The following is a 24,311-nucleotide window of genomic DNA, read 5'->3' as shown; positions in this document are numbered from 1 at the left end:
CGCCATTGCTGCCTGCAGCTATATTTATTATTATTATTTATTTTCCCACCCCTAAAAAAACTTGGTCCCAATTGAGTTGCTTGTATTCAAGCGAACGTTCCGTTTGACGGTTTAGGCTGGAATTAAGTTTTTGTGGCAAAAAGTGCCTTTTGTTCACACAGGGAACTCAATGCCAGCCTAAGGTCACAACGTTCTATGACAGACAACGATATCAGCGAGCCCTCAGCATTAGTACCGTAGCTAAAAGTCTAGGAAAGTTGAGGTTACTTGGTTCCTCTTCGTTGTTTTGGTCTCACGTTCTTTTTGTCGTCTTTAATCAATTGCTTGACTAGTATCAAACAGTGGTTAGGGGACAACTTTTTATTTTAAACTCAGATAAAACAGAAACACTAATTATTGCCCCTGAATGTAAAATCCTGCAGATAAAGCAGCATATTGGTGACTTAGGCTCATCTGTCCAGCCGAGCCTCAGGAGCTTGGGTGTTGTTTTTTATTCAGCTATGTCCTTGGGGCATCACTCAATTAGTTAGGAACAGTTTTTTCCAACTGAGGAATATTTCCAAATTAAGAACAGTTGTGTCAAAGGGTGAATTGGAGATGATTATTCATGCTTTTATTGGGTGTGCTTTCTCACATATATATTTATTTATTATTTATTTACGTTTTTGGGGGCATATTTTCAGTTAGCAGATGGTACTGTTTGAATCGCGATTCTATCTTCTGCCGGTAACGTCGTAGAATAATCTTCAAAGGGGGTTCTTTATTAATGAATGAATGCAATATGAGTAGGCTAAATGCCTGAAAATATCACGAGAAGGGAAAACTTAAAAGGACCTTTAAATCATAGAGAGTAGGTCCATTTTTACACCGGTCTGCCAAATGTATTCGTTTTGATTCAGCTATGAGGCTGCCTCTTGCAGGGGAAATGAGAAGACATCATATTTCATTCTACACTTCACTCGTATTTTGAGTTGTAAATGAGCAGCAAAATAAAGATGCTTTTAAATCTATGTAATATTTATACATAATAAGTAGGCCCTATGCATTTTATATAAAATATATAGGAATATCAGTTGTAAAAATGGCATTAAAATCCCTGTACAACCGACGCAAGCAAGCACACCCTACAATTTCCCCAGAAATTGTACCCTCTCTAGTTTCTTCTTGTTTTTACCTGTTTGAACAAGAAGGAGCTTGACCGTCTCCAGGCCGTTCAGAACTCTGCGGCAAGGCTTTTAACGCACATTAACAAAAGAGCACACATTACACCTGTTTTAGCATCACTTCACTGGTTACTTGTCCAGTACAGAATTCAATTTAAAATCCTGGTCCTTCAGAGCCCTGCATGGACAAGTTCCTCCCTATATTTCTGATTTAATACAGTTTCATACCCCCACCCGTAATTTGAGGTCATTAGGTCAGAAGCTTTTAGTGGTTCCCTGTACCCATTTTAAAACTAGAGGGGATCGATCATTCCGAGCAGTGGCCCCTGGGTTGTGGGATCCCTTTATACGGTGTGCAACTTCTGTCGAAGCTTTTAAAAAGCAACTCAAGACTTTGTTATTCAAGCAGGCTTTTAGTTAGTCAAGGTTTTTTTTATGGTTGTCTTGTCATGTTTTTCTATTTAAAATGTTCCTGTATTCTTTATTGGGTGTGCTTTGCCTTCGGCAAGGGCACAACCTTTGTTCTCTCACATATATATTATTGGGTGTGCGTTGCCTTCGGCAAGGGCACAACCTTTGTTCTCTCACATATATATTATTATTATTCTTTTTGCCCCCCTAAAATTCAGTCAATATTTGGCCTACATAGACAACGTAGGTGTCAAAAGTTTCGTCTTGGTAGCGATTGAGTTGCTTCTATTGGAATTTACGTTCCGTTGCATGGTTTAGGCTTAAGTTAAGTTTTTGTGGCGAAAAGTGAAGCTAACGGTGGCTAATTTGCTAGCCACAGTCACTGACATTATTAACGTCACTAACGTCACGAAAACACGCGTGACTACCTTGGCAGAACATTCGTTTCGCATCTGTTAACTTGGGGGATAGCTAGGCTAACTATAGCTTTACTGCAAGGCAGCTGCAGAAACGCCACAAGAAAAGAGGCCAGGGTGATAACTATTTACTCATTTTACTTTGTGATATGACACACAATTGTGATGTGTAATGTACAATATAAGCTGATATTATTAAGGAAGTACATCTACTTTCGGAAACAGTAGTCTACTATTTCACTGAAGTATTAGCATCATGACATTAGCCTGTGTTGCCCGGGCAACACATACTACAGTGGTCTATGATGTATCTGTTTTCAATCGTTAAAATAAACATTCCTCAAATATACATTTTCATTGTATGATTTATTCTGACATTAGTAAACGATTTGTTGGTGAAATTACCATTACCTGTGGTTTCAAACCAGTGTAGCTCACTGCAACGCTGTAGCCTACCCGAGACACTAGTGTGAGTAGCTAACAAAAACTCCTCAGCATGTTCGGCACTCCCCTTACTCAAAAGTCTTTCAATAGTTGAAACAATCTGACTACTAACCTGAACTTCATTGCCACAGCCTAAACTTTGTCAATCTGTTCATGAAAATAATTCATTTCAGCCTAAACCGTACAACGGAACGTTAAATCGAATTCAACCAACGCAATCGCTACCAAGACGAACACAGCAGTAGTCTAGTACTGTACTGTAGTAGTAGAATTTACCGGGGCAGCTTCTCCACACAGGGCTATATCGCATTTTGCGTTGTTACTGACAATGATCGCTACCAGTGAGCTTTTTATGAAAGCGATTTTCCACTAAATAAATGTCAAGCTTATTTACGTTTTTGGGGGCATATTTTCAGTTAGAAGATGGTACTGTTTGAATCGCGATTCAATCTTCTACTGCCGGTAACGTCGTAGAATAATCTTCAAAGGGGGTTCTTTATTCATGAATGAATGCAATATGAGTAGGCTAAATGCCTTAAAATATCACGAGAAGGGAAAAACTTAAAAGGACGTTTACGTCATAGAGATTAGGTCAATTTTTACACCGGTCTGCCAAATGTATTCGTTTTGATACAACGATGAGGATGCCTTTTGCAGGGGAAATTAGAAGATCTATTTCATTCTACACTTCACTCGTATTTTCAGTTGTAAATGAGCAGCAAAAAAAAGAGCTTTTAAATCTATGTAATCTTTATAAATAATAAGTATGCATTTTTATATAAAATATACAGAAATATCAGTTTTAAAAGTGTCATTCAAAAACGGACCCCTGTGCAACCGACGCAAGCAAGCACACCCTACAATTTCCCCAGAAATTGTACCCTCTCTAGTTGGGTGTGCTCAAGCCTTCGGCGAAAGCACAACCTTTGTTCTCTCACATATATATTATTATTATTTTATTTTTTTTATTATTATTTTTTTCTAAAACTCAGTCAATATTTGGCCTACATAGACAACGTAGGTGTCAAAAGTTTCGTCTTGGTAGCGATTGAGTTGCTTCTATTGGAATTTACGTTCCGTTGCATGGTTTAAGCTTCAGTTAAGTTTTTGTGGCGAAAAGTGAAGCTAACGGTGGCTAATTTGCTAGCCACAGTCACTGACGTTACTAACGTCACTGCGTCACGAAAACACGCGTGACTACCTTTGCCAGAACATTCGTTTAGCATCTGTTAACTTGGGGGATAGCTAGGCTAACTATAGCTTTACTGCAAGGCAGCTGCAGAAACGCCACAAGAAAAGAGGCCAGGGTGATAACTATTTACTCATTTTACTTTGTGATATGACACACAATTGTGATGTGTAATGTACAATATAAGCTGATATTATTAAGGAAGTACATCTACTTTCGGAAACAGTAGTCTACTATTTCACTGAAGTATTAGCATCATGACATTAGCCTGTGTTTCCCGGGCAACACATACTACAGTGGTCTATGATGTAGCGTTATCTGTTTTCAATCCTTAAAATAAACATTCCTCACATATACATTTTCGTTGTAGGATTTATTCTGACATTAGTAAACGATTTGTTGGTGAAATTACCATTACCTGTGGTTTCAAACCAGTGTAGCTCACTGCAACGCTGTAGCCTACCCGAGACACTAGTGTGAGTAGCTAACAAAAACTCCTCAGCATGTTCGGCACTCCCCTTACTCAAAAGTCTTTCAATAGTTGAAACAATCTGACTACTAACCTGAACTTCATTGCCACAGCCTAAATTTTGTCAATCTGTTCATGAAAATAATTCATTTCAGCCTAAACCGTACAACGGAACGTTAAATCCAATTCAACCAACGCAATCGCTACCAAGACGAACACAGCAGTAGTCTAGTATTGTACCGTAGTAGTACAATTTACCGGGGCAGCTTCTCCACACAGGGCTATATCGCATTTTGCGTTGTTACTGACAATGATCGCTACCAGTGAGCTTTTTATGAATGAGCAATTTTCCACTAAATAAATGTCAAGCTTATTTACGTTTTGGGGGGCATATTTTCAGTTAGCAGATGGTACCGTTTGAATCGCGATTCCATCTTCTACTGCCGGGTAACGTCGTAGAATAATCTTCAAAGGGGTTGTTTATTCATGAATGAATGCAATATGAGTAGGCTAAATGCCTGAAAATATCATGAGAAGGGAAAAACTTAAAATGACGTTTAAATCATAGAGATTAGGTCAATTTTTACACCGGTCTTCACTAATGTCACGAAAACACGCGTGACTACCTTTGGCAGAACATTCGTTTCGCATCTGTTAACTTGGGGGATAGCTAGGCTAACTATAGCTTTACTGCAAGGCAGCTGCAGAAACGCCACAAGAAAAGAGGCCAGGGTGATAACTATTTACTCATTTTACTTTGTGATATGACACACAATTGTGATGTGTAATGTACAATATAAGATGATATTATTAAGGAAGTACATCTACTTTCGGAAACAGTAGTCTACTATTTCACTGAAGTATTAGCATCATGACATTAGCCTGTGTTGCCCGGGCAACACATACTACAGTGGTCTATGATGTATCTGTTTTCAATCGTTAAAATAAACATTCCTCACATATACATTTTCGTTATATGATTTATTCTGACATCAGTAAACGATTTGTTGGTGAAATTACCATTACCTGTGGTTTCAAACCAGTGTAGCTCACTGCAACGCTGTAGCCTACCCGAGACACTAGTGTGAGTAGCTAACAAAAACTCCTCAGCTGTTCAAGTCAAACGGTGACAGAACATGTTCGGTACTCCCCTTACTCAAAAGTCTTTCAATAGTTGAAACAATCTGACTACTAATCTGAACTTCATTGCCACAGCCTAAACTTTGTCAATCTGTTCATGAAAATAATTAATTTCAGCCTAAACCGTACAACGGAACGTTAAATCGAATTCAACCAACGCAATCGCTACCAAGACGAACACAGCAGTAGTCTAGTACTGTACCGTAGTAGTAGAATTTACCGGGGCAGCTTCTCCACACAGGGCTATATCGCATTTTGCGTTGTTACTGACAATGATCGCTACCAGTGAGCTTTTTATGAATGAGCGATTTTCCACTAAATAAATGTCAAGCTTATTTACGTTTTTGGGGGCATATTTTCAGTTAGCAGATGGTACTGTTTGAATCGCGATTCTATCTTCTGCCGGTAAAGTCGTAGAATAATCTTCAAAGGGGGTTCTTTATTAATGAATGAATGCAATATGAGTAGGCTAAATGCCTGAAAATATCACGAGAAGGGACAATTTAAAAGGACGTTTAAGTCATAGAGATTAGGTCAATTTTTACACCGGTCTGCCAAATGTATTCGTTTTGATTCAGCCTGTCAGCTGCCTCTTGCAGGGGAAATGAGAAGACATCATATTTCATTCGACACTTCACTCGTATTTTGAGTTGTAAATGAGCAGCAAAAAAAAGATGCTTTTAAATCTATGTAATCTTTATAAATAATAAGTAGGCCCGATGCATTTTTATATAAAATATACAGACCCCTGTGCAACCGACGCAAGCAAGCACACCCTACAATTTCCCCCGAAATTGTATCCTCTCTAGTTATTTTTATTATTATTATTTTTATTCTTTTTGCCCCCCTAAAACTCAGTAAATATTTGGCCTACATAGACAACGTAGGTGTCAAACGTTTCGTCTTGGTAGCGATTGAGTTGCTTCTATTGGAATTTACGTTCCGTTGCATGGTTTGGGCTTAAGTTAAGTTTTTGTGGCGAAAAGTGAAGCTAACGGTGGCTAATTTGCTAGCCACAGTCACTGACGTCACTACGTCACTAACGTCACGAAAACACGCGTGACTACCTTTGGCAGAACATTCGTTTCGCATCTGTTAACCTGGGGGATAGCTAGGCTAACTATAGCTTTACTGCAAGGCAGCTGCAGAAACGCCACAAGCAAAGAGGCCAGGTAGATAACTATTTACTCATTTTACTTTGTGATATGACACACAATTGTCATGTGTAATGTACAGTATAAACTGATATTATTAAGGAAGTACATCTACTTTCTGAAACAGTAGTCTACTATTTCACTGAATAATTAGCATCATGACATTAGCCTGTGTTGCCCGGGCAACACATACTACAGTGGTCTATGATGTAGCGTTATCTGTTTTCAATCGTTAAAATAAACATTCCTCACATATACATTTTCGTTGTAGGATTTATTCTGACATTAGTAAACGATTTGTTGGTGAAATTACCATTACCTGTGGTTTCAAACCAGTGTAGCTCACTGCAACGCTGTAGCTTACGCGAGACACTACAAAAACATCTAAACTACACAGCTGTTTAGGAAGTCAAACGGCGACAGAACATGTTCGGCACTCCCCTTACTTAAATCAAAAGTCTATCTAACTACTAACCTGAACTTCATTGCCACAGCCTAAACGTTGTCAATCTGTTCATGAAAATAATTAATTTCAGCTCAAACCGTACAACGGAACGTTAAATCCAATTCAACCAACGCAATCGCTACCAAGACGAACACAGCAGTAGTCTAGTACTGTACCGTAGTAGTACAATTTACCGGGGCAGCTTCTCCACACAGGGCTTTATCGCATTTTGCGTTGTTACTGACAATGATCGCTACCAGTGAGCTTTTTATGAATGAGCGATTTTCCACTAAATAAATGTCAAGCTTATTTACGTTTTTGGGGGCATATTTTCAGTTAGCAGATGGTACTGTTTGAATCGCGATTCTATCTTTTGCCGGTAAAGTCTTAGAATAATCTTCAAAGGGGGTTCTTTATTAATGAATGAATGCAATATGAGTAGGCTAAATGCCTGAAAATATCACGAGAAGGGACAACTTAAAAGAACGTTTAAGTCATAGAGATTAGGTCCATTTTTACACCGGTCTGCCAAATGTATTCGTTTTGATTCAGCCTGTCAGCTGCCTCTTGCAGGAGAAATGAGAAGACATCACATTTCATTCTACACTTCACTCGTATTTTGAGTAAATGAGCAGCAAAAAAAAGATGCTTTTAAATCTATGTAATCTTTATAAATAATAAGTAGGCCCGATGCATTTTTATATAAAATATACAGACCCCTGTGCAACCGACGCAAGCAAGCACACCCTACAATTTCCCCAGAAATTGTATCCTCTCTAGTTTGTAGTGTTACAGTTAGGTCCATAAGTATTTGGACATTGACACAATTGTCATCATTTTGGCTCTGTATACCACCACAATGGATTTGAAATGAAACATGAAATGTAATGCAGACTTTCAGCTTTAATTTCAGGGTATTTACATCCAAATCAGGTGAACGGTGTAGGAATTACAATACATTTTATATGTGGCCCCCCCCTTTTTAAGGGACCAAAAATAATTGGACAAACTAACATAATCATAAATCTAATTGTCACTTTTAATACTTGGTTGCAAATCCTTTGCAGTCAATGACAGCCTGAAGTCTGGAACCCATAGACATCACCAGACGCTGGGTTTTGTCCCTGGTGATGCTCTGCCAGGCCTCTACTGCAACTGTCTTCAGTTCCTGCTATTTCTTGGGGCATTTTCCCTTCAGTTTTGTCTTTAGCAAGTGAAATGCATGCTCAATTGGATTTAGGTCAGGTGATTGACTTGGCCATTGCAGAACATTCCACTTCTTTGCCTTAAAAAACTCTTTGGTTGCTTTCGCAGTATGCTTTGGGTCATTGTCCATCTGCACTGTGAATCGCCGTCCTATGAGTTCTGAAGCATTTGGCTGAATCTGAGCAGATAATATTGCCCGAAACACTTCAGAATTCATCCTACTGCTTTTGTCAGCAGTCACATCATCGATAAATATAAGGGAACCAGTTCCATTGGCAGCCATACATGCCCACGCCATAACACTACCTCCACCATGCTTCACTGATGAGGTGGTATGCTTTGGATCATGAGCAGTTCCTTCCCTTCTCCATACTCTTCTCTTCCCATCATTCTGGTACAAGTTGATCTGGGTCTCATCTGTCCATAGGATGTTGTTCCAGAACTGTACAGGCTCTTTTAGATGTTTTTTGGCAAACTCTAATCTGGTCTTCCTGTTTTTGAGACTCACCAATGGTTTACATCTTGTGGTGAACCCTCTGTATTTACTCTGGTGAAGTCTTCTCTTAATTGTTGACTTTGACACAGATACGCCTACCTCCTGGAGAGTGTTCTTGATCTGGCCAACTATTGTGAAGGGGTTTTTCTTCACCAGGGAAAGAATTCTTCTGTCATCCACCACAGTTGTTTTCCGTGGTCTTCCGGGTCTTTTGGTGTTGCTGAGCTTACCAGTGCGTTCTTTCTTTTTAAGAATGTACCAAACAGTTGATTTGGCCACACCTAATGTTTTTGCTATCTCTCTGATAGGTTTGTTTTGATTTTTCAGCCTAACGATGGGCTTGCTTCACTGATGGTGACAGCTCTTTGGACTTCATATTGAGAGTTGACAGCAACAGATTCCAAACACATATACCATACTTGAAATGAACTCTAGACCTTTTATCTGCTCCTTGTCAATGAAATAACGAACTCCCTTTATGATGGAATAACATACACCTGGCCATGGATCAGCTGAGCAGCCAATTGTCCAATTACTTTTGGCCCCTTAAAAAGGGGGGGGGCACATATAAAATGTATTGTAATTCCTACACCGTTCACCTGATTTGGATGTAAATACCCTGAAATTAAAGCTGAAAGTCTGCACTTAAAGCACATCTTGATTGTTTCATTTCAAATCCATTGTGGTGGTATACAGAGCCAAAATGATGAAAATTGTGTCAATGTCCAAATACTTATGGACCTAACTGTATATTGCATTTTGTTGTGCAGCACTTTGTGCTTTTTATCTGCGAGAGGTGCTATACAAATAAACTTTACTTACGAGCCCTACTCACCCGGCGTCATCGAGCCGACCAGCTAAATAATTATTTAGCACTAGCATTGCTACCTGCATATACCTACGGCTAGCAGCTGTGTTCCATTTGGCTCCTAGATTCACACCTTGCCCTGGTAAATTGTAGAGCTAGCTAACTACTACACTACTGCTGTGTGTGTGTTTGCTTTCTTCCTTTTAAAAAAGCTTCTCCATCACTACGGCCTGTCACATGCGTCATAATTCTCTTGTCTCTAAGAAGAAACGAGGCAATTAGCTACGTGCAGCCACCCAGATGAATATTACATTACTCTGCCAGTCACTATATTAAAGACACTCGACAATGGCATATTATGTGCAGATAATAATTAATAAATGTAAAAGTTTTTAAAGATTAATTAATGGAAATTGGATAATTTCTCACACACCTGCTGCTGTGTCATCAAGATAGTAGGCCTACAGATCACAGGTAAAAAATAAAAGAAAGTCGTTGCAGCCCTCTGGTGTTCGGAAATAATAACACCTCCAATTGCACATCTCTCCCCTTCTTTCTCTTTTTCACTAGTGCCATTTTGCATGGTCCGTGTACCTTGTGGGTCCGTGTACCCTGTGGCCATTGGTTTTTCTATTTTGCAACCCATGTTGACAAACGCAAAATAGGGCCGTAATATTGTTTTGTCACTTCAGTAAGTTGAACACACATTTAAGTATAACGACTTGTTTTTGGTTGCTTCGGTTTAAAAATAATAATGAAATAACCATAAAACACAAATGGTGTAACAAGCCATTAAAGATCCTGTACAGTAAATTCCATGTTTTGCTTTTAAGTACTAGTAGTAGTATTATATACGTGTGAAATGAGTACCTGAAAGCATGTGCAAAGCGCTAAAACGTTGTCGCACTGAAATGTGGAGTTAGACCGAAGAACAGTTTCTCTTCCGTTTTCAGATCAGGTTTTAATGGGCGGAGCCAAAAAATGCCCTATCTACGTCATTTCGCCCCATCTACGTCAGATCACTGAATGGCTCCTCCTGCTGTACTGTTATTGTAGCTTACATCAGCTAGCTAGCTAGCTTCAGGATGTCTCCCACCACCCGCAACTGCATCTTCCCTGGATGCAAGAACTCCAACTGCGCTGCAACGCCATTTAAGTTCCCTGTTGATAATGAAAGGAAAAATAGGTGGATAGATTTTGTGAAGAGCCACGCTCATGGAAAGCTACGGATAAACGTGCTAACGTGCTAGAGGTAGTTGGAGAGCTCACTGTCTCCTGTCTCTGCTGTAAATGTTTACTCCTGTGTTACAGCTCAGGGGAATATTTCATTTATATGCATCTGTATGTTTCACTCAGTGAACAAATACATTCAAATTCTATACTGTTTTGTTCGGCTTGACGTAGCGTCCATTATCTGGGTTGTAGGTAGCTTACTTGAGAGAGGCGGGGGGGCCGAGCTTCAGCTCCTTCAGGCGACACGCCCCCCCAGTCTCGAACAGAGAAGACTGATGATTTTCTTACGATTTCAAAGCCTAATTTAACATACTTGTCTGTGTTTTTTTTCATTCGAATTTGGATGGGTAGTTAATAATACATTATTCTGTGGTGTGGTGAACTTGAAACTCGTTTTTAATTCCACTTTACAGGATCTTTAATCGTTGTTTTGATTATTTCATATCCTTTATGCTGGTATCTGCAAAAAAAAAATCAATAGGCTCCTTATATCGTTTTGTCCATTTTGGATGTCAGAACCGGATTATGGGGAGAGGTTTGGTTTCCGTTGTTTTGTTTCATTTTGGAATTGCGTAATATCCAGTCAGGTGGCTGAGCGGTTAGGGAATCGGGCTAGTAATCCGAAGGTTGCCAGTTCGATTCCCGGTCATGCCAACTGACGTTGTGTCCTTGGGCAAGGCACTTCACCCTGCTTGCCTCGGGGGAATGTCCCTGTACTTACTGTAAGTCGCTCTGGATAAGAGCGTCTGCTAAATGACTAAATGTAAATGTAATGTAAATGTAATATCCATATAACACAAACGGTATAACAAGCCATTTACTCATTTGTTTGATAGACCGTATTATGCATAGTGGCACAAGTGAAAAAGAGAGAGGGGGAGAAATGTGAAACTATTGGGGGTGTTATTACGACTAGCTTTTTTTTTTACCTGTGATCTGTAGGCATAAAATCTTGACGACATAGCAGCAGGTTCTTTAGTAGAAGACACACACCAAACTGGAGGCACATGTTGACCGAGTTTGCTGGTTGCTACTTTGTTAATAAATCTTTGATGAACCCAAATTTCTTTAATATATATTAGAAACATGACAAGACGGGGCTCCAGTGTGTGTTCAAACAAGGCCAAAAGTGCCAGACGGTATCAGTTGAAAAAGACAATCACACCCATGCAAGAAACCCAACCCTCCCTCCCCCCACCTAAATTACCGCTTTCAGCTCTGTTTTATGTTTTAATGAAGTGCATTGAAGCAATCATAATGAGCAATTTGAGGTCATGTGGGCTACTTCTGCAGTTTACATACACACAACTGACAGAGGCACTGTTGTGGATAAGTTCTGATCATATTCTATGTCCAAATTCAACTTCTTCAAAGTCCAAAAACAGCACGGAGCAGCAACGAGAGGGTTCTCAGAAAAATCAGATTTCCTTTTCTGTGCTACACCTTTTATATCCAACAAATTACACCCCTGAACTTTTAAAACAGATCTATTGGCCTACTACAATTGTAAATATCCGATGACTTCTGCTCCAATTGGGCCTTTATGCAATGCCATTTAATATTTTCTGCTGATTCAGCAACATTTTGGGGGACTAACCAGGGACCAAACCAGCACCTTGTGCCCAGTTCCTCTATTCTGCCCTACTACATGTGTTTTCCAACACCAGTTACAATCAACCCTGGGTTATAGCCCTTCACCATCAAGGGTTAGGGTTAACCCTAACCCGTCAAAGTGAATAGTAACGAGTCCAACTCCATGTCCAAGCCCATGGTATCTGTGGAGGAATACAATCATCACACTTGTCAAATCCTCCCCACACAAGTCCAATGACTTTAATAACTTTTGTGTAGGCCCATACTAGAGCAGTTTGCAGACATACAACACAGATGAGACTGAGGAGAGTGAATTCGAGATAATGGTAATGGGAGGGTGTTGCACTTTTCTACTTCTCTTTTTCTCCACTCACTTCTTTAACTTCTCATGCTTTCCAATTGTTTAAACAAGTTTCTATACTCTATTATCTCTGTATTCTGCACAAAAGATTACTGTGTACTGTATATCAAAATATTCCGTCATATATAAATCCACGTATCTCCACACTCAGATCACCCTTCCCCAGCCCACTGCTGTTTTCAACTACCCTATATACTACAACAGTATAATACAATTCCTGAAATTCAGTTATGGCTTTTGATTTTGGAGTGCCACCCCAAGATTTCAGTGCCACTCTTATAAAACCTTTCTGGGCGTGCCACTGCTTTTGCCTGTTAAAGGGGTGATTGACTGGGTTTTTGGGGTATTTCACACTGTTCCTTAAGGTTTCCGAATAGGGTATGTAACATTGGTTGGGCCGAAAATGGCCCGGGTGCTGTTCTATGCCCCCTGATACATCCAGTGACATTTTCCCGGGAAAAAACGCTAGGTTTTCTCCTTTTATGGTATGTTTAAGAAATATAGTACTTGTGCGAGTGGGGTTCCCTTACCAACCCCACTCGCACTCGTACTATATTGCTTTTATAAAACAATTTTATAGTCAACAAATTAACATTTAAACACAGTTATTGATTAAAACAATGTATATTTCGCCATTGTTCCTCCGCTGCGCTATTAGCCCGAAAGCTAACGTTATGCTAACAAGATTCAAAGGCAACAACATTGTGTACGGTTGGCAAACAGTAAATATAATTTTACAGTATGTTTGACAAGAAGATTTATAAAATCAAGATTTTTAAGAAGAAAATAATCAGCCATGTGTAGAGTTGCTGCTACTGTCGTGTTGGCCGCAGCCTGTCTGAAGTAGCTAGATTGACTAGCGAGGTGAATAGTGAATACATTTACATTTAGTCATTTAGCAGACGCTCTTATCCAGAGCGACTTACAGTAAGTACAGGGACATTCCCCCGAGGCAAGTAGGGTGAAGTGCCTTGCCCAAGGACACAACGTCAGTTGGCATGACCGGGAATCGAACTGGCAACCTTCGGATTACTAGCCCGATTCCCTCACCGCTCAGCCACCTGACTCCCTCAATAGGAAGAATAGGATGTGGAATGAGCGGATACGTGACACTGACACAGTACATTCTGAAAAGAAACATAAAATAAATATTGAAGTCACTCATTGTTGTAAGTTAGCTTTTTAAAGTCAAAATTGTAAATGGAGGCTTTGACTCGTCCCTGTTATGGTTACTTATTTGTATCAATGAGAATGTTTCATCGCAGAGTGATTTATTATTAGCTGTGAAAAGTCAGAGTTGGGATGTCCTGGGATATTTCAACTCATGGAACGTCTCTCGTCCAATCAGAAACATCTAAATAAGTCGCTAGAACCCAATTGTTTTATAATCATAAATATATAGATGAGCTGCTCGCTGATTGGTTGGTTTACAACAAGTGAAGCTGCGGAGCAAAGACGCAACACGGCCAACAGCACTCACTGAAACAAGAAGGTGGAGGCTTGAAATAAAAATGTACAAATAAATCTATTGAGTCTACACGACACTGTTTTCAACAGATTGACTAGATATCATTTGAAATTGTTACGTTAGTTGTTTCCACTTCTGTTGTCGAAGCAAACAGGATTGCCTTAGGTGGGTAACGTTAGCACTACAGCTTAGCAAACAAACTATCGTGATTCAACTCAGCTTCAGTTAGCTCTACCTATCTTGCTGAAAAATAGATCTGGACAAACATGCATCTTAAATTGTAGATTTAACGTCACTGTGTCCAATCCCGACCGCCGTAAACTCCTATTGTCCAAACCCGAAAGGGGTTTGGACAATAGGAGTTTCAGTTTCCGGTCTTTTTGCCAGCATTTTCTTTTGCGATCACCAGCAAAGTGTAAGTAGTATTATTTTAGGCATACCAAACAATCTACGTGTCAAATTTCATGAACATATATGGACGTTTACATGTCTAAATAATATAGGAAAGTTACCGAAAGACCACTCGGCGACACTCGGGCGACGCTTGGGCGACGATCTTTACTCTGAAGTGTGTCTGTGTCTGCATATGAGTGTATTTAAACGCTAGCGTAACACTACTTTGTCTTGCCAATGAAAATACACGATCATGTGTGACGTGATCTGTAGTCAAGGGGAGGAAGGGATGGGGGCTAGCAAACTTTGAGAAGAGTTCAACAAAACATCCAGCAGGTAGTGGTATACAGTCAAATTTAGATTTTATCGCATAGTTTGGAGATGTTGAAGCATATCTTGTTGTGGAGGACATAACTACGTCCCCGGATATGTTGACAGCATTGATGGTCAGTTTGGTGACCCTGGATCAAGTTAATATCCCCGTAAAAACAGCAGCGGCGAGTGTTTACTTACGAGGATAGAAGTGCGGTCGGGTTTGGACAAGGGTAGCGCACGGCTAATTTACCGGCGCCAGCGTCTTTTTACCGGCTCTAGTAAAGGCTAAGCTAACTCTAAAAATGTTTACAATATTTAGCTCGAAAGGTAAGAAGTTAAAGCTTAACGTGAAATCAGTAAATCAGCTGAAAACATGATACGATATTTTTTATCAATATTTGAAGTGGCATTTTATCAGAATGTTAGCTATAAACCGGACGGTATTGGACACAGTGACGTTACATGACAACACAGGTTATTTATTTGAATGAAACACAGTCAGGAACATGGAATAACGTTAGCCCCATTGCCAATTAAACTAGGCTAAATCATCGCACATTCTACCCATGCTCTTGCGTTAGCAAACTAAACTAGTTTACATGCCTACAGTCAAGGTGTTTTCGCTATTTAACCCTTGTGCTGCCTTCGGGTCACATAACCCAAAGGTTCATAACGAACCCTCGACACATTTGCGCGAACCATTTCACCAAGTCCGGTGTTACGTCCCAACTGGTTCCCAATTTAACTGGTTCCCCAGCTGTGGGTGCACCTATCAGTCTGCCTCTATCACCAGATTCGTCACAAATTCACAAACATGTTACTGGCGATTTTCAAGTCGGATCTCATATTTGCTGTGTATATTCGGGTAGTGTCTATGGGAACCGTATGTAAATTTGTATGATTTTGTCGGCAAGTCGGAAAGTACATTACAGGTTACATTTTTTAGATCCATCTCATTCTAATTATTCATGTCTATGAAAATCTATTATGCACTGCACATTGAATCTTTTTTGGTACTGAAGCTGTAACCTTAATTACTGCCAAAACATTCTGAAGCCCTATAATATTATACTAATAATTATCAATTGGAGTATCAATGGAAAAAAAGAAAAAGCTACTTGAGAAAGAAGCAGACAGAAGGGTTGCATTATGCATTTGAAGGTTATACTGTCAAACTGACTGAAGAACGAAATAACGACGTGTAAAAATGAAGATAGCGTGGCTCATTGGCTGATCAATTCCCATGATGCCATGCGGTAAATAGTGTTAAAATTTGCTGATCAGTTTGCCGTTTGTTCGAAATACAAATGTAACTTCATGAATTTCGTTTTCAAATGTGTCTGCTTAGAATGTAGTGTTTTGTTGCGTGGTCATTGTTGTGGTGGTTTACCATTGTAAGCATGAGTTAAATTACTGTTTTATAAAAAGAGCTGGATTCTTCAAACGTCAACGCTTGCGTAGTGAATAGCTTCTTTCAGCTAAGGCACCGCAGTGTAATATCATAAGGGCTCCCATTCTTGCTAAGTGATTTATAATCTGAGGCGTTTGAGGGGCTCCAAAACATTATAATTTATTAGTAAGTAATAATTAAATGTAATATCGTAATATTACTTCTTGAAGTACTTACATTAATTTAAAGTGCACTTAAAAGTATTGCAAAGTATACTTTGGGGCTCTTTAGGAAGTATACTTTATGAACTGAAAGTGCACTACACAGGTTACTTTACAGTATTCAAAAGTAAACCTTGAAATACACTATAAGTGTTCTTTAAAGTGTACTAAGTGACCTAAAAAGTGGGCCAATTCAGTTTACTTAGTACAAAAATAGTATATAAATGAGTACACTGCTAGTATACTTTAAGTAACATGATAATAGTATACTTTTTATACTAAGTATACTTACAAAATAAACTTGAAGTATACTTCTTTTTTGTAAGGGACTGTAGGTAGGCTATTGTTGTGTTTGTGCATATGGATGGGTGACAGCCTGTGTTAAATATTTTTACAGCAGCTAGTATGTGTCTCGTGTGACAAATCTTCTATCTCCGGCACATAATTATTGTAATTATTTGGAGTTAAAAGTAGTTAAATGTAGAACAGACGGTTAGGCTTTTTTGTAAATACAAAGATCAATGGAAAGACTCATTAGGCTACGTTTTGGTTCAAGGACTTGACTACTTGACAACTTGCTTGCAAAGTAACCAATGATGGGTGGGGAATATGAATTTGTTAGCGCTGCGTCAGCATCCGCAGTACAGTAACAGCTCCACATCAAGCACCCGTACAGCTGCCTCGAAAGATCTGACATTGAATCAAGGGTAAGATTTAATGTGGCGTGTAAAGAATACTTTTACATGTAAACGTATGATATCGAGCAAATGTATTTTAGTGTCAAAAGGTATAAGTCAACGATTTAGTTCTACTGCATTGCACCTCATCGGATGCCAACCGTAATTAGCCTTGTTAGCTCGCTATCATGCTACTTCACAAGCTAACCAACAGTAAACAACAGCTAGTGCTGCACACGCACGGTAAGAGCTTACCAATGAGAAATTAACAATTAGCTACGGCATGCGTTTGTACTTTTTGGTTTGTTGGCAACTACAATACTGTATTATTTATCTAGCCACCATCAGCGCAGCGGTGACCGGATATAAAACCTGGGGTGGCTCAGCAGCTTATTTCTTAGACTAGCTTAAAGGCAGGGTAGGCAATGTTGTTTAGAAACACTTTTTGTCATATTTTCCAAAAGTAACTTCACGTCTTGATAGCAACCAATACATCTTAAGGTTTTACTGTAATATGAAATCATTCCGACATCTGTGGGCTTCGCAATACTGTAATAAACACGACCAATCATTAAGGGGTACCCTGACTATTGATTGGATGGACTACCTGTTTGTCTACCTACCTACCTGCGTGCACTCTGCCCCTCCACTCAATGCTCGTTACTGTAGTTTTGTGGAAGTGGCTTTGAAGGGAGGAGGTGGGATATTTTGGTTTGAATCGTGTAAAAAATAAGTTAATAGCTAGTTTCGCCCAACTTGCCTACCCTGCCTTTAAAGATTGGTGAGGCCTTATCAAGTGACTTTGATATGTCTAACACTAGGACAGCTGTCACTGTAAAAAGAGGTAGCATGTTAGCCCAGCTATTTCGCAAAGTCTATTGAAAGACGGTTAAAATGGTGTTGCCTGAGTGACAATTGTGGCAACTTCATGAACGTGTCACATTAGCACGAAAAGTAAAAAAATTAAAAATAACAGTTAGGCTACAGCAGATGTGTATTTTACAGTACAGTAGGGCTGTCCCCGACTAAGATTTTCTTTGGTCGACCAAGACTCGACTAAAACGTCTGAAAATCGACTAATCGAAATTTGAAACGCTTTAAAAAAAAAAAAAAAAAAAACGTACAAACATTTTCCCGATCTAACTCAATGGCTGCTGGACATTGCAGATTCAGCCGCTAATAGCCTACTAATAATAAGACTCGTATCACCAGTCCTGTTGTAACCGAATGTCGATGGTATTTAGTATCTCTTACAATGTACTACAAATTACAAATAATGTTAGTTTAACATGCAAATCATCAGAGCGTGCTTATCACTGCCTGAAAACTTGCAGCATGTGAACTTATGTATAAGCTGAGTGGGGAAAGGTGCAACAGAGAAACATTTTGTTGTCTTGGCCGGAGAAGATAATGTCATTCGATTTGGATGTGATTCTTATAATAGGCATATACATTTTTCAACCCAGTGCGTTAGCATGAGCGAAGTAGGGCTAGGCCAACTTACGTTTTTCTGGTGGTAGGCTACATCATATTCGACGTTGAACTATGAAAAATAAACTTTTGGCAGAGTTTGCATTCAACGTTTTTCGAGTCACCCGGTACTTTGTAAATGTAAATGTACTTTAATGAAATGCTGCCATACCAGATTTCTTTGCCATTTTGACTAATAACACCGACAAAGTAGGCTATGGCAGAGTTTGTAGTTCGGCAGCCAATTGTGCTCGTGCCGTGTGCAAAATACCAAACCAAAACAAAGCACAGAATAACGAAATGGAAAACAGTAACACCTTTTCTTTCTTTTATATTTTTAGAGTTGCCTTATTTGTCTTAAGTAATGTAATCTACAATTTCTGTAGAATATTTCGTTAATTAAGCAATGATGACACAAGCGGGAATCAGATCTCACACCGCCATACGGCAGCTCGAATAAAAAATCTTAGTCAACCAAGAGCATATCGACCAGAAAATCGACTAGTCGACTGAGTGGGGACAGCCCTACAGTACAGGTATATGTTTGCGCTTTGGATATATTTACATTACCAGCAACAGTGCATTGTGGCCTTTCTAATGGACTTTCTAAAAAGCTGCTTATGTAGACTGAGCATAACTAACATTATATTCATTAACGTCTCTCTTGTCTTCCCAGAAGTGGTGATCAGCACGATGGCGGTCATGTGTCCATCTCTGGACCCAGATGTCATGAGGGAGGTTCTGGAGTGCCCCATCTGCCTGGAGACCTACAACCAGGATAAGATGAGGCCCAAGTTGCTGCAGTGTGGTCACACCATCTGCCGACAGTGCCTGGAGAAGCTGCTGGCCAGCACCATTAATGGTGTCCGCTGTCCCTTTTGCAGCAAAGTGTCCCGTATGAGCAGCATCTCCCAGCTGGCGGACAATCTCACTGTACTAAAGATCTTGGACTGCACCAGTTCTTCCAAAACCGCCGTTGCCCTGATGTGCAAGACCTGCCATAACCGCCTCCCCCGCCACTACTGCTGCGACTGTGGCACGGTGCTCTGTGACCTTTGTAAAGGGGAGGGTCACCAGCAGCAGGGCCACTCCGTCCAGCCAATCAAAGCAGCTGCCGAGCAGCTGCGAAAAGAGCTGGGTGGAAAGCTTGCTGCTCTCCGCGAAGCCATGGGCCACATACAGAAGAAAAAGACATTCATCAACACTGTGGCCAAGTCACTTACTTTCAAGTACTTGTCAGTACAGCAGGACTATACCAAGGCTGAATTGCGTCTCCAGGAGGAACTGGGGCGTTCGCGCCGAGCCTTTTCCTCATCCATAGCAGAAGTGGAGAAGTTGAATGGACAAATCTTGGAGGAGCAGACCTACCTGCTGAACATCGCTGAGGTGCAAGTGGTGTCCCGCTCTGACTACCTGACAATGCGAGTGAAGCAGAGTGACATTGCCTTGCTGGCGGAGGACGGAGGGGGCAATGATGAAGAAGAGCTGGATCTGGGAAGCAGCCTGAATGTTCTCCTCAAGCTCCAGGAACCCAAGCTGGAGAAGACGGAGCATACCAAAGCTCTAGAGGTAGGCCAGCTCACCACCAAACCGTGCACTGTCAACACTGATGAGGACAGTAGCTTTGAGCTCGGAGATGGAGCGGTGGGTGGCATCATGGTAACAGAAGGAGCTACAGGGATGTCTGAGCTTCCTCTGGATCTCTACAGAGACATAAACATGATAACTGCTATAGAGGAGGCTGTCTGCGCCTCGCCCGGTAGTTTCAAGTCCAAGTCTATGGATGGTGGGGAGGCATTGCCTGTAGGGAGTGGGCCAGGTACCCCAGCCCAGCTTTGCCAGTTTGTGAAGAAAATGGGCTGCAAAGGCAACCTACCAGGAATGTTTAACCTGCCTGTCAGCATCTGTGTTACGCCACAGGGTGAGGTCCTGGTGGCTGACCGCGGCAATTACCGCATACAGATTTTCAATCGCAAGGGCTTCCAGAGGGAGATCCGACGCAACCCCAGTAGCATTGACAATTTTGTCCTCAGCTTTTTGGGCGCTGACCTGCCTAACCTCATCCCCCTGTCTATTGCCATCACTGCCCAAGGTTTAATTGGCGTCACTGACAACTACGATAACTCTGTCAAGGTGTATACCACAGATGGTCACTGCGTGGCATGCCACAAGAACCAGCTCATCAAGCCATGGGGCATTGCTGCCATGCCATCGGGCCAGTTTGTTGTGTCTGACGTGGAAGGTGGCAAGTTGTGGTGCCTGGCGGTGGACCGCAACGTGGGCGTGGTCAACTACAACCGCCTCTGTTCAGCTGTACGGCCCAAGTTTGTGACTTGCGACGCAGCAGGCACTGTGTACTTTACCCAAGGCCTGGGCCTGAATATTGAGAACCGCCACAATGAGCATCACCTGGAGGGTGGCTTCTCCATAGGCTCAGTGGGCATGGATGGGCAGCTTGGCAAGCAGCTTAGCCACTTTTTCTCAGAGACAGAGGACTTCCGATGTATCACAGGCATGTGTGTTGACATCAATGGGGACCTACTGGTCACAGACAGCGGTAGGAAAGAGATCCTACAATTCCCAAAAGAGGGTGGCTTCAACATCCTTATTCAGGAGGGCTTGACCTGCCCCGTGGGGGTGGCCATCACCCAGAAAGGACAGCTGCTAGTGTTAGACTGCTGGGATCACTGTGTGAAAGTCTATACGTATTTACAGAGGCAACACTCCTCGGCATGTTAGGGGCTGAGACCAATCCACAAGTGTATGTGTTTGTGAGAGAGAGATGAATGCATGTAAAGTGAATTACCTGTTTATATGTCACTGTCATCATATCAGGAACTCCACTCCGAATCATTGTTAACGGGTCATAAAATTAAAAGCATGTGTATTTTGGTCACTGATCACCTGTGTCAGTTGGACTGAAAGGGGAGGACACTGAAACTGAGCTTGCGCCTGTTGACTATGGATAACAGCAATATAACACTTCCTGCATTGTTACTTAAAAATGGTAATCAACATGTGAAAATGTAGCCTAGGTATATATATTAACGGCTGTACTGTGTTTTTCCACAGGGGACCACAATTATAACTGTAAACAATTGCACCAAAATGAATATTTACTGGAATTCAGCATCTACTGCTAAGGAAAGAAGCTGATTTTTGATCTCTGACTTAAATTGCAACATCTTCCAACATCCACTCCCATAAAAGTTATGTATGTAACAGAACGTTTTATCAGAATCAAACTAGTGTTAACAAAGTGAGGGGAAATTGGACCTAAGGCCTGTTCATTAAGCAAGTTTACCATACAAGATTTTTAAAACATTTTTGCAATGGCTTATGTCAGTTAGTCTGACTCATTTGCAGTTTTGCAAATGATTTGGTTCCATAAAGCCAGTTAAATTTAGTTCAAGCTCAGTTACTATGGCAACTTATACTGCAAAACTAACTTGGTCCATGACAGACTTTTATTAACATATTTACTTTATCAACCAGCATCAGTCCAAAAAGTTACGTTTACAGAAAATCTACTTAATACCAAGGCTTTGAACTGCTTCAAGGAGCAAAAAGGAAACTAGAAACTTATGGTAACCAGTAAATAAAGAATTGTTTTTGTTCTTTTATGTAGTAAAACACCTTTAAATATGTTCTGCTTGCCATAACTTTGGTACAGATTTCATCTCCTGTCTTCCTCTGAACATAAATCACATATTAGGGTAGCGGGCTTAAATGTATAAACTTAACGGCAACAGGCAATGATACAGTGTGGTGTGGTCTCTCTAACCCTCAGCAACCAGGAGGCTAATATTATGCTATGTTGGTGTAGTGTAGCCGGTGTGTGGTGAAACTCAATCAAGTATGTAACAGGCCACCCGTGTCAACAAATTGCTAGCTTTTCGTTGGTGTAGTTGGTAGTGGTTGCGCTTGGAAGTCGAGAGGTGGCAGGTTCGACTCCCGGTGGGAGTGAACATTGGCCGGTATGCCTCTGACAGAGCTTGAAGACCACATCTGTAACAGTAGCCTGGGTGGTAAGCCTTAGAATATACAGGTTCTGTTTACTTAAAAAAAAAAAAACAGTCACATTAAACTGTATTATATTACGTAAATATAAAATTATTTAATATAAAATTGTAGTTCATAGTTTTATAATATAAATAAATGTTCATCAGTAATAAATAAGATATATAGTTCCTAACGTATTATTCATTGGATATGTTTATTTGGTCACCCTAGTTGTCAATCAGGGTTTACCTGTGTAATTCGTTAAGGGGAGGGACTACAAACAGAGTGAAGGAGATCAGTACACAGTGGAGTGGAAAAAAGAGAGACGAAAACAGTTGAGAGATAGAGACACGGAAAATTGTTGGACAATTGTAACTTTACTGATTAGTAGTGTAACATCAACGATTTTTTGTGGGAATTCATTTGTTACTATCCGTCCGTCTGTCCATCCGTCATTTTACGGATACCCCTTGGCTGTGATTGGTCCGTATTAAGAAGTATAATTCGGCCGTAATACGGACCAATCACAGCCAAGGGGTATCCGTAAAATGACAGACGGACGCATAGTCAGGAAAATCAGGAGGTGCACGTAGAGCTCTCCGAGAGGCTCGGAGAGGGCACGGAGAGGGCGTTCCCTGTCTCCGTAAAAACGCAGAAGTATAAATTGGCCTTTAACCTGTCGCTAGCTCATCTGTTTGTGGACTGAATTAGCCTGTTGCTAGCTCATCCGTTTGTGGCCTACGTCCGGATTCCGACCTGGAGCAGGGTTGGTTGGCGCTCGCTCATTGCCGGAGATCCGTGGGGACAATAGGTGCGTTCGACATGGACTGCGGCTGCATGAAACGACCGGCGATAGTAGCCTCTTGCAATCGGGGAGGGGTTAAAAACGACTCCTTAAAGATCCTGTAAAGTGGACCTGGAAACAAGTTTTAAGTTCGCCACACCATAGAATAATGTGTTATTAACTACCCATCCAAATTCGAATGAAAAAATAACACCGACAAGTATGCTAAATTAGGGTTTGAAATCGTGAAAAAATCAGCAGTCTTCTCTGCTTGAGACTGGGGGGGCGTGTCGCCTGAAGGAGCTGAAGCTCCGCCCCTCGCTGCCTCGTGCCTACCTCCGACCCAGATAATGGATGCTATGTCAAGCCGAACAAAACCATATAGAATTAGAATTTATTTGTTCAACGAGTGAAACATACAGATGCATATAAATGAAATGTTCCCCTGAGCTGTAACAGTAAAAATGGACACCAGAGACAGCAGACAGTGAGCTCTCCAACTAGGCTACTTCTAACACATTAGCTACCATTTCACCAAAATACCATCATTCTAAATCGAGTAGCCTAATATCAACTTAGCGGTTTGCACTAACTCATAGCAGAGATACCTCTGGAAAAGATATCTAGTATAATTATAACAAGCACACAGAACTGAGTGATGAACTGCTGGCGGCGGTGTATGGTCCAGGTGCGACCGGAGGATGAACGGCCGGAGGGGCGATGCTGGGTACGGCTCAGCGCTGAAAGAGAAGCCGTGTGTTGGTGAACCCCGTCTGTCTCTGGTCCATGTTAAAACTGTCCGCCGTGAAATGGTCAGTGCAGAGGCGGCTGTTGGAGTTTATCCGAAGCTTTCCATGAGCGTGGCTCTTCACAAAATCTATCCACCTATTTTTCCTTTCATTATCAATAGGGAACTTAAATGCGTTGCAACGCATTTACGTTATTGCATCCAGGGAAGATGCAGTTGCGGCTGGTGGGAGACATCCTGAAGCTAGCTAGCTAGCTAGCTGATGTAGGCTACAATAACAGTACAGCAGGAGGAGCCATTCAATGATCTGACGTA

The 24,311-nt window shown here is 40.9% G+C and overlaps 1 protein-coding gene across 1 annotated transcript; it reads left to right on the top strand.

Annotated features, from left to right (window-relative positions):
• Positions 1 to 16,961: 16,961 nt before the first annotated feature.
• trim32 (tripartite motif containing 32) lies at positions 16,962 to 22,085 on the top strand. Its single transcript, XM_067258347.1, has 2 exons — positions 16,962 to 17,022; positions 19,139 to 22,085. The coding sequence occupies exon 2, from the start codon at positions 19,156 to 19,158 to the stop codon at positions 21,199 to 21,201; it is 2,046 nt and encodes a 681-aa protein (XP_067114448.1). The 5' UTR covers positions 16,962 to 17,022; positions 19,139 to 19,155; the 3' UTR covers positions 21,202 to 22,085.
• The last annotated feature ends 2,226 nt before the right edge of the window (positions 22,086 to 24,311 follow it).

Source organism: Osmerus mordax, chromosome 20 (assembly GCF_038355195.1).
Source record: "Osmerus mordax isolate fOsmMor3 chromosome 20, fOsmMor3.pri, whole genome shotgun sequence".
Classification (NCBI taxonomy): domain Eukaryota; kingdom Metazoa; phylum Chordata; class Actinopteri; order Osmeriformes; family Osmeridae; genus Osmerus; species Osmerus mordax.
This window is presented reverse-complemented; position numbering and strand designations above follow the sequence as displayed.

Excerpts from the sequence above, each read along its gene's own strand:
- trim32 (XM_067258347.1), top strand. The coding sequence starts at position 19,156 with ATGGCGGTCATGTGTCCATCTCTGGACCCAGATGTCATGAGGGAGGTT.